At 56.5% G+C, this 12,959-nt stretch overlaps 2 protein-coding genes across 3 annotated transcripts in view; one reads left to right on the top strand and one right to left on the bottom strand.

Moving 5' to 3' along the window:
- Nucleotides 1-12,959, top strand: part of FBXW5 (F-box and WD repeat domain containing 5) — a 164,342-nt gene that overhangs the window by 51,251 nt on the left and 100,132 nt on the right. The gene's annotated exons all lie outside the window — the stretch shown is intronic.
- The window catches only part of ABCA2 (ATP binding cassette subfamily A member 2), a 33,916-nt gene continuing 20,978 nt past the window's right edge, over nucleotides 22-12,959 (bottom strand). For both annotated transcript variants that reach the window (XM_079324185.1, XM_079324186.1), the window contains exons 27-50: nucleotides 12,123-12,410; nucleotides 10,873-11,088; nucleotides 10,630-10,732; nucleotides 9,962-10,287; nucleotides 9,595-9,808; nucleotides 9,308-9,413; nucleotides 8,900-9,011; nucleotides 8,416-8,476; nucleotides 7,980-8,154; nucleotides 7,781-7,896; nucleotides 7,191-7,338; nucleotides 6,870-6,993; nucleotides 5,823-5,955; nucleotides 5,532-5,649; nucleotides 5,234-5,412; nucleotides 4,788-4,929; nucleotides 4,319-4,453; nucleotides 4,051-4,154; nucleotides 3,685-3,777; nucleotides 3,294-3,396; nucleotides 3,023-3,160; nucleotides 2,619-2,825; nucleotides 341-2,382; nucleotides 22-300 (exon numbers count right to left, since the gene is read on the bottom strand). In XM_079324185.1, the coding sequence (XP_079180311.1) occupies nucleotides 2,347-2,382; nucleotides 2,619-2,825; nucleotides 3,023-3,160; nucleotides 3,294-3,396; nucleotides 3,685-3,777; nucleotides 4,051-4,154; nucleotides 4,319-4,453; nucleotides 4,788-4,929; nucleotides 5,234-5,412; nucleotides 5,532-5,649; nucleotides 5,823-5,955; nucleotides 6,870-6,993; nucleotides 7,191-7,338; nucleotides 7,781-7,896; nucleotides 7,980-8,154; nucleotides 8,416-8,476; nucleotides 8,900-9,011; nucleotides 9,308-9,413; nucleotides 9,595-9,808; nucleotides 9,962-10,287; nucleotides 10,630-10,732; nucleotides 10,873-11,088; nucleotides 12,123-12,410 (3,377 nt within the window). In that variant the 3' untranslated portion in view covers nucleotides 22-300; nucleotides 341-2,346. The remainder of the gene's footprint in view (nucleotides 301-340; nucleotides 2,383-2,618; nucleotides 2,826-3,022; nucleotides 3,161-3,293; nucleotides 3,397-3,684; nucleotides 3,778-4,050; nucleotides 4,155-4,318; nucleotides 4,454-4,787; nucleotides 4,930-5,233; nucleotides 5,413-5,531; nucleotides 5,650-5,822; nucleotides 5,956-6,869; nucleotides 6,994-7,190; nucleotides 7,339-7,780; nucleotides 7,897-7,979; nucleotides 8,155-8,415; nucleotides 8,477-8,899; nucleotides 9,012-9,307; nucleotides 9,414-9,594; nucleotides 9,809-9,961; nucleotides 10,288-10,629; nucleotides 10,733-10,872; nucleotides 11,089-12,122; nucleotides 12,411-12,959) is intronic.

The raw sequence follows: 12,959 nt of genomic DNA, 5'->3' as shown, positions 1-12,959 counted from the left end.
CAACTACACAGCCTCAATAGATCCAGTTATTATTTTTTAATTAAAACAATCATTATTTTCACACTTCATCTTCTTTTTGTTAGCAATATACAGGCAGCTCCAAGACGTCCCCACCCCCAGGGACCCCATGCCCGGGGCTGAGCATGGCACTGGCACTATGCCTGCAGCCAAGGACGTGCAGGGGGAGGCAAGACCAGAAGCGGGGCCAAACTCAACGAAGTGACATTGTTAAGACAGCAGCCACCTCTGCCCTGGGACACTACCTTCCCAATCCCACCCTTGGAGTGACTCTAGCAGTGACTGTGCCCAGGCAGCCCTAAGTCCAGGGCAGGGAGGCAACTGTGGCCATCCACTGTATAGGCACCTCCACTGACCCCTCCGAAGCCATGGGGATGACAGCATGGTAGCAAGGGGAAGACTGAGTGGACAGGGAAGACATTTTGTGACTGGGATGCCAGTGCCTTTCTGGAGCCTGGAGCAAGTGTAGTGTCACAGGTATGGGGCAAGGATAAAGCCCAGAGCACAGCAGCACTGCCCACCCTGGGGTGCCCCAGGGTGCCACCAAGGTGACAGCTGGGGACTCAAAAATGACACTATCCCCTCTCCCTGATGGCAAAGGGCAAACTTTGAGCTGGCTTGTCCCCCAGAACTCCCTGCAGAAGGCAGAGTGTGACCTGTATAGGAGCAGCTGCGTGCTGGTGAGTGCTTTCCCCCAGTTGTGCCCTCCAACTTATCCCAGATGCAGCCAGTTTCCCATATGCCATTAAAAAAAATATGGTCTGAAAAATCTGAAAATAGAGCTTCTTCCCCCAGTTTTCCCCCTATTGAAAATACTGTATATTGTATCACAATCTATAGCAGGTGGTATAAGGGGCTGATGGGATAAGTGGGCACGGGAACAGTTAAGGTCAGACCCTGCTCCTGTGTCCACATGGGGCCAGAGCCAGCCTCTCCCCAACTCCCACAGCTGCCAGCTGAGGTGCCTGGTGCTGCTCAGGGCTCCAGCCAAGCCTGTGCCAGGGAGGCAGAGAGGACATCAGAGCACTAGGACAGACGGATCACAGGTGCTCCCCAGGTAGGTGCATGGCCACCCTGGGGTGTTGCCAAAGACTGTGGCAACCAGCAGTCAAAGGGGCGGGGTCGGCATCACAGGCCCTGCTGCCACCCCACCTCTGGGCACAACTGCAGCTTGTAGAGAGTTGCAGGCATCAGCCATGGTCTCTGTGGGTAACAAGGCAGCAGGACCCTCTGCAAAAAGGAGGGGTACTGCTGGCTGAGGGGGTGCACGCTGCTGGCCAGTGACACTGCCAGTCCCACGACTGCAGTCCATTCCTACCCACCACCCCAGGCACCACTGCCAGGCTGTGCCAGCACCCACCCCGACTGTCCAAACTTAGTACCTTAAGGCCACCCCACCAACATCTTCCAAAGCCATCCTGGGGTGTTGCAACCCCTCTCCCACTACCACCAGTGACCCAACAATAAGAACCTAGTGCAGGTGGTTCCTGAACAGGGCTGGACCCTGAGGAACAAGTGTCAGGGCAAAAACAACATAGAAGGGAACACAGCAGAAAGGTGGCAGAGCTGCAGCAATGCCCTGTGATACCCTTGTGAAGCAAGTGGTGAGGGCAGGCAGGAGGCAGGGTGAGAGATTTGAGGGTGAGTGACATGATTAGGGGCAGAGGAGAGAAAGAGCTGGTGCCAGCATGTGAAATACCCTGTGAAATACCCCTCTGCCCCCCCATATGCCTCTGCAATGGCACTACTGCCTGGGTATGAAGCCAGTGCCCAAAGACAGGCAGGGCCAGGGGGCAAACAGACCCCAGGGTGGGCAGGATGTACTAGTGGGGCCAAGATCCCCAGCAACATCCCACTGGTAACAGAAATGGACCATGGGTGAAGCACCAGAGCACCTGCTCAGGGCAACATCAGCCAGGGGTGATGTGGACGCAGCCAGCCTTCTTCTAGCTCCATGGGGCCAGGCCTGGGGGGGGTACCCACAGCCAAGGATCCCCAGAGCGTAACATGGGTGTCCAAAGGCACCGCTCACAAGCCTGTGTGAGTGGGGCTGGCAGTGCTGGCACCAAGCCATGTCCTTTCCTTCACAGTCTTCATCCACAGCATGTTGAGGACCACACTGCTGGCAACATGCAGTGATGCTGCTCCAGAGCTGAAGGGGGCAAAAGCCACCCCACTGGTGGCTCCTGAGGTCCATCCAGGCATTGCTGTACCCACTGTGTACTCCTGGCATGTGGCTCCAGCTGCGGCAACTCCACTCCACAGGGCAAAGGGAGGGGAGAGGCCAAAAGGATTTGGTGGCTTGACAACATGGTTTTCCCCAGGGTCTCAGCACAGCGTGTCCGTGTTGAAGGAGAGCTGAGCCTGAGTAAGGAGACATGCAGGGCTCAGGGGCTGCCCTCTTAGCTAGCACACCCAGGGTATCTAGGGCCAGAGTCACAGGTGGCAGAGCAGACACCTCTCCAAGAGTCTCCACCCCTCCCAGACCCAGCCCTGGCTCTACTGTATCACCTCCACGGTGTCACAGCACCCAGTTCCAGGGCCCATGGCACAGACACAGGTGGGACCAGGAACATCCAGACCTAGAGACAACCTCTCACCCTCTCCTCCTCAAAGCTGATGAGGCCTTCATCGTCAGTCTCCAGGTCCTCCTGCTCCTCCACCACAAGGGCCCGCAGCTCAGTGGGGGTGGTGCGGGGGCGCAGCAGGCTCAGCACACGCTCCAGGGGTGACTGCAGGACACAGCTGGGGCTGGTCTCCTGCTGTTCCAGGTTGTCACTTTGCTTCTTGGCAAAATTCACAAACACCTGAGGAGGAAGGGGCAGAAGACTCGGGTATTTGCAGGCACCTCCACCCCATGCCAGTCAGCACCTAGTGCATCCTGCTGTGCAGTGGCTGCCACATATTCTCCATCTAGCTCCAACGCCTGCCCCAAAGGCAGATCCTGCCTAGCACTTTGTGCTCGAGACAAGCATCCAGTTGCCCATGCTGTCCCCAGTCTTACATTGTCCAGTGTGGTTTGGCTGACAGAGTAGTCTTCAATGCCCAGCACATCCACCACCTGCTCCATCTTGCTGAAGACCTGTGCCAGTGAGATCTGGTCCGACTTCAGCTGGTACTGGGCCTTGGTATGATGACGCTCCTGGGGGGCGGTCACAGAGGGCACTAAGCCCTCACTCCCAGACTCCCTCTCATCACCCCATGGAAGATGAAGGCTGCTTGTGCCCTGAAGTAGGGGCTGGCAGGGGACAGCATGGCCACCATGGGCAGCTCACCTTGAGGACAGCCTCAGGGAAGTTACGATTGAAGAATCTCACCACCTCCTTGACATTGAGGCTGGACTTAGTGCGCACTGTGATCATGTAGCCATCACCGAACCTGCACAGGAACAAGGCACCTCATGAGGACCTGTCTCCTCATCTGCACTCCCATGACCCTATGGGAAGGGGATGATGCTCTCAGGCAGCCACTACTGGACACCAGGTCAGTGGCAGGGCAATTCAGTGACCCCGTTCCCTGCCCACCTCTAAAGCAGCACCCAGAGAAAGGACTGGTATCTTCTCACAGAGGCCACACTGTCACCCAGCCACGGGGATTCAGCCCCCTCCTGCCCAGCAGCACACACAGGTTTCTGGGCCCCATGCAAGGCTCCTGCCAGGCTCTTACCTGTTCTTCAGGTGCTGAATGCTGCCAAGACACTTGAGCCGTCCGTTGACCATGATGGCCAGGCGGGTGCAAAGGGCCTCGCACTCTTCCATGCTGGAGTGACAAGGGAGGGTTCAGCAGGGGGCATAGGAGGACAGTGCCAGCACTATAGTGGGGGTAGGTGGAGAGTGGGCCTCCCAGGCTATAACCCAAATGCTGTGGCCCCACCATCAGGGATGAGAGAAGGCAACAAGAAGGTGTCCCAGGCTCCCTCTGTTCCTTATGACCCTAACCCAATGCCATTCCCTGCGGACCGAGGAGCCCTCTCCCTCCCATACAGCACCCCAGGTGCATGGAGGCATCACGGGCACAGAACCCCCACAGGACCTGTGAGATGTGAGCACCACGGAGCGACCCGTTTTGATGACATCCAGGATGAGATTCCAGAGGAAGCGCCGTGCCTTGGGGTCCATCCCTGTGGTTGGCTCATCCTGGGGGATAGACAGCACTCTCAGATATGCCAGCCCTGGGAGGGACCCTGCCACTCTCTTCCTGTCCTGAGTCCAACTCGGGCCATCATCCCACACTCCAAGTGTGGTGAAGCAGGAGGTGGGCACCTCCCACCCACAGTCATTTTTCTACCCTCAGGGCGCACCAGAAAGATGAAGGCTGGGTATCCAATGAGTGCGATGGCTGTGGATAGCTTCCTCTTGTTGCCCCCGCTGTAGGTGCTGGCAGGCTTGTCTGCGTACTTGGTCAACTCCAGCTTCTTCAGTGCCCACTTTACCACCTGCAAGGCATGGGGGACTGATGGCATCCTGCCAAGGCGACGGGGCTGGCAGATCAGGCAGGGGTTGGGATCCCTGGCATGACAGCTGCCAAAGGGACTACAATGTGCCCATGTGTCAATTAGGGGAGCCCCATGGCAGCCTGGGTGCAGCCATGAGCACTGGTGGGGACCTGCAAGTGCATGTGCCTGACCCTGGCAGTCCCTGTGGGCACACTGCCAGGGTGGCACTTCCACGAGAGCAGCAGCACTGGCTCAGGCGGATGCCAGTGAGATGCCATCCCTGTGGCAAAGCACCAGCCCTTGGATGTTGCCAACTGCTTTCTGAGAGCCCTACCCGCTCCTCATCCTTCCAGGGGATGCCACGCAGGCGGGTGTAGAGCTCCAGGTGCTCCTGGGCTGTCAGCTCATCGAAGAGCGCATCAAATTGGGGGCAGTAGCCCAAGCTCTGCTGGACCTGCAGGAGCTCCTTCAGGATGCTGCAAAAGAGGATTGAGGGTTTGTTGGAAGAAGGAATTCTTTTTGTGAGGACTGCTGCTGAGCCACCTTTCACACACCTTTACACTGGAGCATCTTCTCCCAAGTAAAACCCCACCAGAAAGCCTCAGCACATGGCCACTATCTCTTGCCCCACATTCCAGGTTGACGGTCACCCAGCAGGACACAAGGCTGCAGAGTCCCGCTGGGACACACAAGCTCGCTCATGCTGCTTTATCCTGGGAGCCCTCCAAGCAGACCCCATCCCATTCCCAGGAAAGCAGGCAGCCCCCACGTCGCCCTTACCTGTGTCCGTTAATGAACGCCTCTCCACCCGTGGTGCTCTCATCCCCTGTCAGCATCTTGAATGTTGTGGTCTTGCCTGCACCGTTGACACCCAGCAGCCCAAAGCATTCCCCAGGGCGCACACCCACACACAGCCGGTCCACAGCCAGGATGCGCCCAATCTTGCGGGACTTGTATACCTGGCAGGGAAGGGGATGGGGACTCAGCCCACCAGGAGCCACATGGACCTGCTGCCCCACCCACACCCCTGGGCTGGGCTGATTCCAGGAGTCTCCTGGCAGCCTGATGCAGCTCCCACCTTCGTGAGGTTCTCAATCTTTAGCATGTCATTGTCGGCATCACCACGCAGGACCCGGTGCCTCTCATTGGCCACATCAACGTCATCCTCGATGGGTTTGGTGGAGACGGGCAGGCGCCTGTGGGAGGAGGCAGAGGGAGGGGGGAATGTGGGACCAGGAGCTGCATTCCTGACAGGCCCAGGAAGTTCCCACTTAACACTGTCAGAAGGGCAGCCTGAAGCTCAAGGGTCCCAATGGCAAATCTTTACCCCGTGGCCAGCCCCGACATCCCTGCCCTGTGCCACACTCACTGGGGCTTCCGGAAGAAGTTGTACTGGCACATGATGGTGATGAAGAAGCCAACAAAACCTTCAACTGTCATGGCAACAAGCCCCCGTGTCACGATGTCCCACTCAAAGGGTGACTTCATTTTATCAAACTGCCCTGAATAGGAGGAAGAGGATAGAGCAGCTGGGAACACCTTCCCATGGGGAGAACTTGGTTGTACCTCCTGAGTTGACCCATGACAATGACACTGCTCCCATGTTTGCCCACCACAGCTGCCTTGGGCTTGTTGCAACACAATCCCCTCTCAGAGCACAGGTGCTGTGGAAATCATCTGGCAAGTTTTCAACCTCAGTAGGATGAATTAACTCAGCCAAGTACTTTGATGCCATGTGCATTGGCTCCTTCACCCAGGGCCTTCCGCTTTCCAACTTTGTGCCACCACCTCCATCCCCGGCTCCCTCTGACTACCCCATGTCAGTGGATGAGAGTGGAATCAGAGAGATTTGTGAAATCCTGACCCAAAATTGTCCTTCATGATGCCAGCAGCTCTTGGGTTATCTACAGAAGCTGCTCAAAAAGAGAGCAGGGGAGCTTCTGAGGCCAGGATAAAGTTGCAAATAGCAAAAGGCTTGTGTTTGTTAGGCAGCACAGCCCTCAAGAAACCCTGTCTGGAATGAGCAGCCCCCATCCCTCCTGTGACAGCACAGACTCGCAATGGCCCACCACAGCTACACTATGCTGCCACTAAGATCCACCACAGCCTCACCATGCAGTGTGCAGTGGCAGTAGAGCCACACACCTCTATCAGGGCTCACACCCTCTTCTCCCCATGGGACTGCTATTTGGGATGGCCCAAGGAAACACTTCCAGCAACACTGGCACTACGCCACAGCTGACCTTCAGCTGTGTCTTTTTCTGTGAACCATTAATCTCCCTGGCTTTTTGCTCCAGGTTGCTCTGGGCCTCGGGATACCCCCATGGGGCAGGCAGAGTGGATATACCAGCATCGTGGTCCCCTCCGGCCCCATATATGCCCTGGAGCAAGGGTGGGATAGAACAAGAGACCATACCAATCTTGGCATAGTACTCATTGATGTATTCATTGTAGGCCATCTCCATCAGGCCGTGGCCCAGGTTGTAGTTAGGGAACACAAGGAAGCAGCTCTTCAGGTAGCTGTTCACCACCTTCAAGTCCTGTGAGAACAGCAGCACACAACCATCAAACAACCCTGAGTGAGTGATAGGATCAGGATTCCCAAGATCCAGCCCAGTCAGCTCTCATGGCTGATCATGCTGTAAACAGATCTCTTGAGGTCTCTCCCAGCCTAAGCTGCCCCACAGACAGATATCAGCAACTCCCTTCGCCCTCAGCAGAGGTGTGAATGCTATACCTTGTCATGCTCAAAGAGCTGCAGCAGGAACGTGGCAACAGTGGCTGTGATGCCAATGAAGAGATTGATGACGATGAGGAAGACGTAAGCAGAGCTGGGCACCTCAAACCAGAAGGAGGCTGGGTACATGATAGGAGTGATGGACCAGCTGAGGAAGTGAGAAGTATGTCAGTATGGTAGCAAAGGGGCCCCCAGCCTTGGGACTGCCCATTTCCATTCTGCTGTTCCCAGACTCTCCCACCCCAGCCCACACAGCCACTGCACTCCAACCAGTTATGGGGGCTGCAGAACATCACAGAATGGTTTGGATTGGAAAGGACCTTTCAAGGTCATCTAATCCAGTCTCCGGCCACAGGCAGGAACACTTTCCACTAGCACTCCAAGCTGTTCAACCTGGCCTTGAACATTTCCATGAATGGGGCAGCTGCAGCTTCTCTGGGCAATCTGTGCCAGGGCCCCACCACCCCCATCACAAAAAATTTCTTCTTAGTATCTGATCTAAAGGGCTCTCTTTTAGCTTAAAACCACCATCCGTAAGACTCTGGAAGCATCCCCAGTGCCTCCTGACCACCACTCTCTAAACAACATACCCATAGAGCAGGAAGAGGGAGAGGACAGCGGGGAAGTTGGTGGGAGAGGTATATGCTGGGAGATCAAACACGAACAGGATGATAATGCAGCATGTGGCTGGCACCAGATAGTTTAGCTGGGGAAGACAGAAACTTCTGTGACTGCCCACTCCCTGGCACAGCCACCGGCTTGGCCAGTGGGGCCACATGTCCTGCTTACCATGTCCCACATGTAGTTGGCCAGCCAGTAGATTATGGGATCGCAGCCACTCACAAACTGCAGGTGTTTGGCCTTGGTGGCCTTTTCAGCCACCAGGAATACCACAAAGCTGGCTGGGACGAAGGACATTGCCACAATGATGAAGATGGCAATCACCACATCTGTGCCTTGCAGGCTGGATGGGGAGCAACATGAGAAGGGACTCCATCACCCTCAGTTGCCTGGGGAAGGGCCACCCACCCTGGTGTGGGATAGTCACTGTGCACAGAGCAGGGCATTGCACAGGGATCCCCACATCACAGCCCCCCTGTCCTTCCCCACCATGCAATGCCACCTGTGGAGCAGAAGCCTCAGCCTCCCCCTGCAATCACCAGTAAAAAGCCCCCTACCTCCCATGGGACAGCCACCCTCCCTCAGACCCTCTCCTTGGACCTACAGGTAATCCAGGGACAGGCTGGCACTTGTTTTGTTCATGGGGTGATTGGTGACTGTGATGCCTGCAACAATGACCAAAAAGAAACATGGAAACATGAAAACTGGCTTGGGACACAGACCCCTGTCCCCAGTCTGCCTGGTCCTGGCTCCAAGCAGGATGGGTTTCCAACCTGAAGCTCAGCAGGAGCCAGGCTCTCTGAAGCAACTCAGCACCTCAAGGCCAAGCCCTCCCCTCACTGGACAGCACCCTTGGACATAAAACAAGCCCAGGCACTTTCAGGCAGCACTTGGGACATTCCAGCCCAGGCCTGACAAAGAGCTCATGCCTGCTCTCATATCTCAGAGCTGAAGTGTGTGAACCCCTGTTCCAGCTGGACACTAGCCTGCTTGGCCCAAGGTGGACACTGCACGTTGGAGCCTGGTTGGACCATGCCCTAATGCTGTTCCTGGCATGTTCCTGCCCTCAAACACCTCCAGATCCTCACCATAGGCAGCAGGGTTGCCTTTGCTCTTGGGCAGGTTGGCTCTCAGGATGGCATTGTTGAGGGCATTGAGGTAAGTGGGCATGCTGTGGTAGCCCTTGTTGTTGTAGAAGACCTGGAGGAGAGATGAACAGTGGGAGATGGCAAAAGAGCTGGGCCCAGAGATGTACTGGAGGGAGGAATAGGATGGGATGGACAGCCAGCCACAGGGCAGGAATCCAGTGCTCAAGGCTGTGGCAAGAATAGGCCACTACTGCTGACTGTGCTGGGCCAGACCTGCTGACCACTCTCCTGTGGCTGGAGCCTCCCAAAGCACTTAGAGAGCAATACAGAAGAGCAGACCCAGAGGTTCCTGTCTGCCCCCTTTCCTCCCCACCTATCTCCCGTGCCCGAGGTGCAGTGCTGTCCCACCTGGGCCGTTCTCCGCACAGCAATCTTGCGCACTGTGGCCGGAGCCCTGGCTCCAAAAGAGGCCGGGATGGACTTCTGGATGTTTCCAAACGTGAGTGCCCCATACCTGTGGAACAAGGCACTGCTGAGAAAGCTGCAACTGCTGTCCCCCATCTCCACGGGTGGGACCAGGCTTGAGCATACTGCTGAGTCCAGTCAGCACCCTGGGCCAAGCCTGAAACCCAGACCCCTGGTTCTCATACCTGCTCTATGGTGCAGGATAGACCCTCCCAGCCTCCCCCTCTTGCCTGTGCAGCCGGAAGCGGTCCGAGGTGTAAAGCAGATACTCAGAGACGTTGCGCCCTGTGATGTCTGTCAGGATGTCCCCTGTCACCACCTTCATCTGCGGGGGATGGCCCCCCACGCCACTAGGACAGGAGAAGCCGGTCCCCTGCATGGAGCATGTGCACTTGATGGGCTCATGGATGATGCGGGGCAGAAGAGGGGCTGAAGTCACGATCCCTGAGGAGCAGAAAGGGTGGCTCACAGTCAGGCTTCTACCTGCCCCAGCTTCAGGGGACAGCCTGAGGGTTTGGCAGCTGGCCAGGCAGGGTCCTGGTGACCTCCCAGCTAGAGGCAAATCCCAGACACAAGAGCACCCAGCATAGGTGATACCTTTAACAGTGGAGAAGGTTGTGGAGTTCCAGCCACGGAGCAGGTCCTCATCCACTGACATGGGGTAGTCAGAGGGAGCCGGGGATGGAGGTGGTGGCACAAAGTTGGAAAGCGGAAGGCCCTGGGTGAAGGAGTCAATGCACATGGCATCAAAGTACTTGGCTGCCAGCATTTTGGTCTCATTGCTATTGAGGTTGAGGGTCTGCATGGGCTGGTCCAGCGTGTTGTTGAAGGGTGTCTTGAGCACACAGGTGGCCCCCACACCAGAGGGCAGGTGGAAAGTGTTCACCAGCTGCTGAGGGCTGGCATCAGGAGACAGCCTAAGACTGCAAGAACAAGGAGCAGGACACACCAATCTCAGTACCATGGCTATCTTCTTCTGGGATGTCCCTGAGGCCTTGGCACTTATTATGGGCACACACAGCCTGTGACTGGCATGACTGAGCTGCTAGTCACAGTGTCAGGGCTGGCACATCTCCCAGAGACACACCGACCAGGACAGAGATTGCTTTCTATCAGAGAACACGGCACCAGCCAAGCTCTGCTCCAAGCCTGAGCCAGTCCTGGCACTAGGCCTGCTGTGGGCAGCCCCCCTTACCCTTACAGTCCCATGGATGGAGTCAGGGGCATGGGGTGCTGGTCACTAGGGATGGACAGCCAGTGCTCACCGGTACTCATGTCGCTCCTCGTTAGCATAAGGAATGAAGTTGCCCTTGGGCTGAGTGTAGTTATGGTATTGGGATGGCGAGAGGATAAGGGGTGGCAGGTCACCTGTGGGGACAAGGACAGGAACTTGCTTGTACTCAGAGCAGCACTGCACCAGGAGACTGCCTTGGCCTTGTCCTCCTGCAGCCAGTGGCCACAGTGGGCAGGTCGCCCAGCATGCAGGTAGGTAAGTGGCTTGCATGCACCTATTTCAGGCACGGAGAGTGCCACAGTCATGGCCACACAGACAAAAAAGGCAGGCAGAAGGATCTGCGAGAAGAGAGCCTTGGTGTTGCGTTTGGCACAGTGGAAGCGTTTGACGATCAACCCATGGAACTGGCGCAGCTTCAGCCACGAGCCTTCCAGCTTGAAGCTTCCCTGACCTGCTAGGTCACAATCTGCTTCCACCTCTGCTTCTTGCCCTGGGAGAGAGAAGAGCATCAGTCTTTTGGCACAGTTGCTCCTACACCAACCTGGGCTCCCAGGTAGCTGAGCCAGAAACCCATCCCAGCTCAGCCACCCCAAGGGTCAGGGCAACCCCAACTCCGCCACCCAGCCACAGCAGCAGTGTAGTGGGAAGCAAGATACCCACATTAGTGGGTATCTGGCAGGCAGGTTCCTCTTGGCCCCAAAAGGAAAATTCAGACAATAGTTTTAAATAAACAACCTAATTTGGTGCTTTTTTCTAGGACCCCTCCATTTTCCCATCAGCTCTGCCAGCTGGTGGAGGGTCAGCACAGTCAGGAACAGGGGATAAAACACAGGTAGCAGTCCCAGCAAGACAGTGGGACCTCTGTCACAGCACTGTCCCAGCTATGTCTCCCACAGACCTGCTGGGGAGAAGAGGTGGCACATCTCTAAATTAGTCACAAGAGTTGTGAGATAGCCCAGAACAGGATCCCTGACTACAGCAATAACCTCCAGGCACCTCCCTGCATCCTCTCTATCCAACAATGCCAGCATCCAGGCAGGGACAGCCTTGCACCTGGGGCAGGGCGTAAGAGGTGAAGCCATCACCTGGAAGGTGACTCTGTGTCCAAGGACCAAGAGGAGAAACCCAACTGGTGCCAGTGCAGGAAGAGGGCATGTTAGTGGGGCAAGTCTGCAAGGTGGCACTGGAGACCTGCAGGAAGCAGAGGCAGAGCCAGCACTGGAGGCTCTCACTGGCTTCATGCCTTGGCACATACACACCCTACCAGTACGGGGTATGAGCTTGCGGAAAGAGCTTGTTCCCAGCCCTCCCACCCAGGCAGCTCTCTGGGTTCAGCTGTGTTGCTGAATGCCCCATCAGCCCCCTCTTCACGGGCTCTCATCCCAGCAGTCACAGCCACCCATCTCAGACACAACCACATGCCCAGAGGGACTGGGCCAGCTGCCCACTCTGGGCAAACCCTCCATGTCCCAGCTAAGGGTGTCCCCCAGCCACTGCCGCTGGCAGGGCACCAGCGGCACCAACCTTGCAGACTGACGTTATCGGGGTCCTGCTGGTTATCGAACAGGGGCGCGTAATCCCCAAAGAATTCGGAATAAGCCCCACCTTCATCGCCACGCACAGAGCCCACTGAGGATGCTGAGTGCAGGGATGCCTGTGACTGCGCCAGCTTGGAGCAGGTCACCAGGTTGCTGAGCTCCACCTCAGGCTTCTCTGGCATGGTCGCTTCGGCCAGGGGCTCCCCATTGGCTTCAGACTTTAGGCCCAGCTCAGAGGCGGGTGACTGCAGGGCATCCTTGGACTCCTTAATGTCTGAAAGAGAAAATGTGGGTTGCCATCAGTCATGCTACTCTTCACTGCAGCATGGCACCAGCTGGGGATGGATCATATCACAGAATCACAGACTGGTTTGGGTTAGAAGGGATCTCATCTCATTCCACCTCCCCGCCATGGGCAGGGACACCTTCCACTATTCCCAGGCTGCTCCAAGCCCCATCCAACTTGACCTTGAACACTTCCAGGGATAGAGCACCTACAGCTCCTCTGCATGACCTGTGCCAGAGCCTCACCACCCTCACAGGGGAGAATTTCCTTCTAACATCTAATCTAAACTTTTCCTCTTTTAGTTTAAAATCATATCCCCCTTGTTCTAACACTATCTGCCCTCTCTCTCATTTTTTCAAGCCTCCTTTAGGCACAAGAAGATGCCTGGAGCCTTCTGTTCTCCAGGTCAACACCCGCAGCTCTCCCAGCCTGGCTCCATGGTAGAGGTGCTCCAGCCCTTGGAGCATCTCCATGGTGTCCTCTAGAGACCTGTGCTGAGGACACCAGAGCTCGCCACTATCCCAGGTGGAAGTAAAC

The sequence above is a fragment of the Erithacus rubecula genome (genome assembly GCF_903797595.1).
Source record: "Erithacus rubecula genome assembly, chromosome: 21".
Classification (NCBI taxonomy): Eukaryota; Metazoa; Chordata; class Aves; order Passeriformes; family Muscicapidae; genus Erithacus; species Erithacus rubecula.
This window is presented reverse-complemented; position numbering and strand designations above follow the sequence as displayed.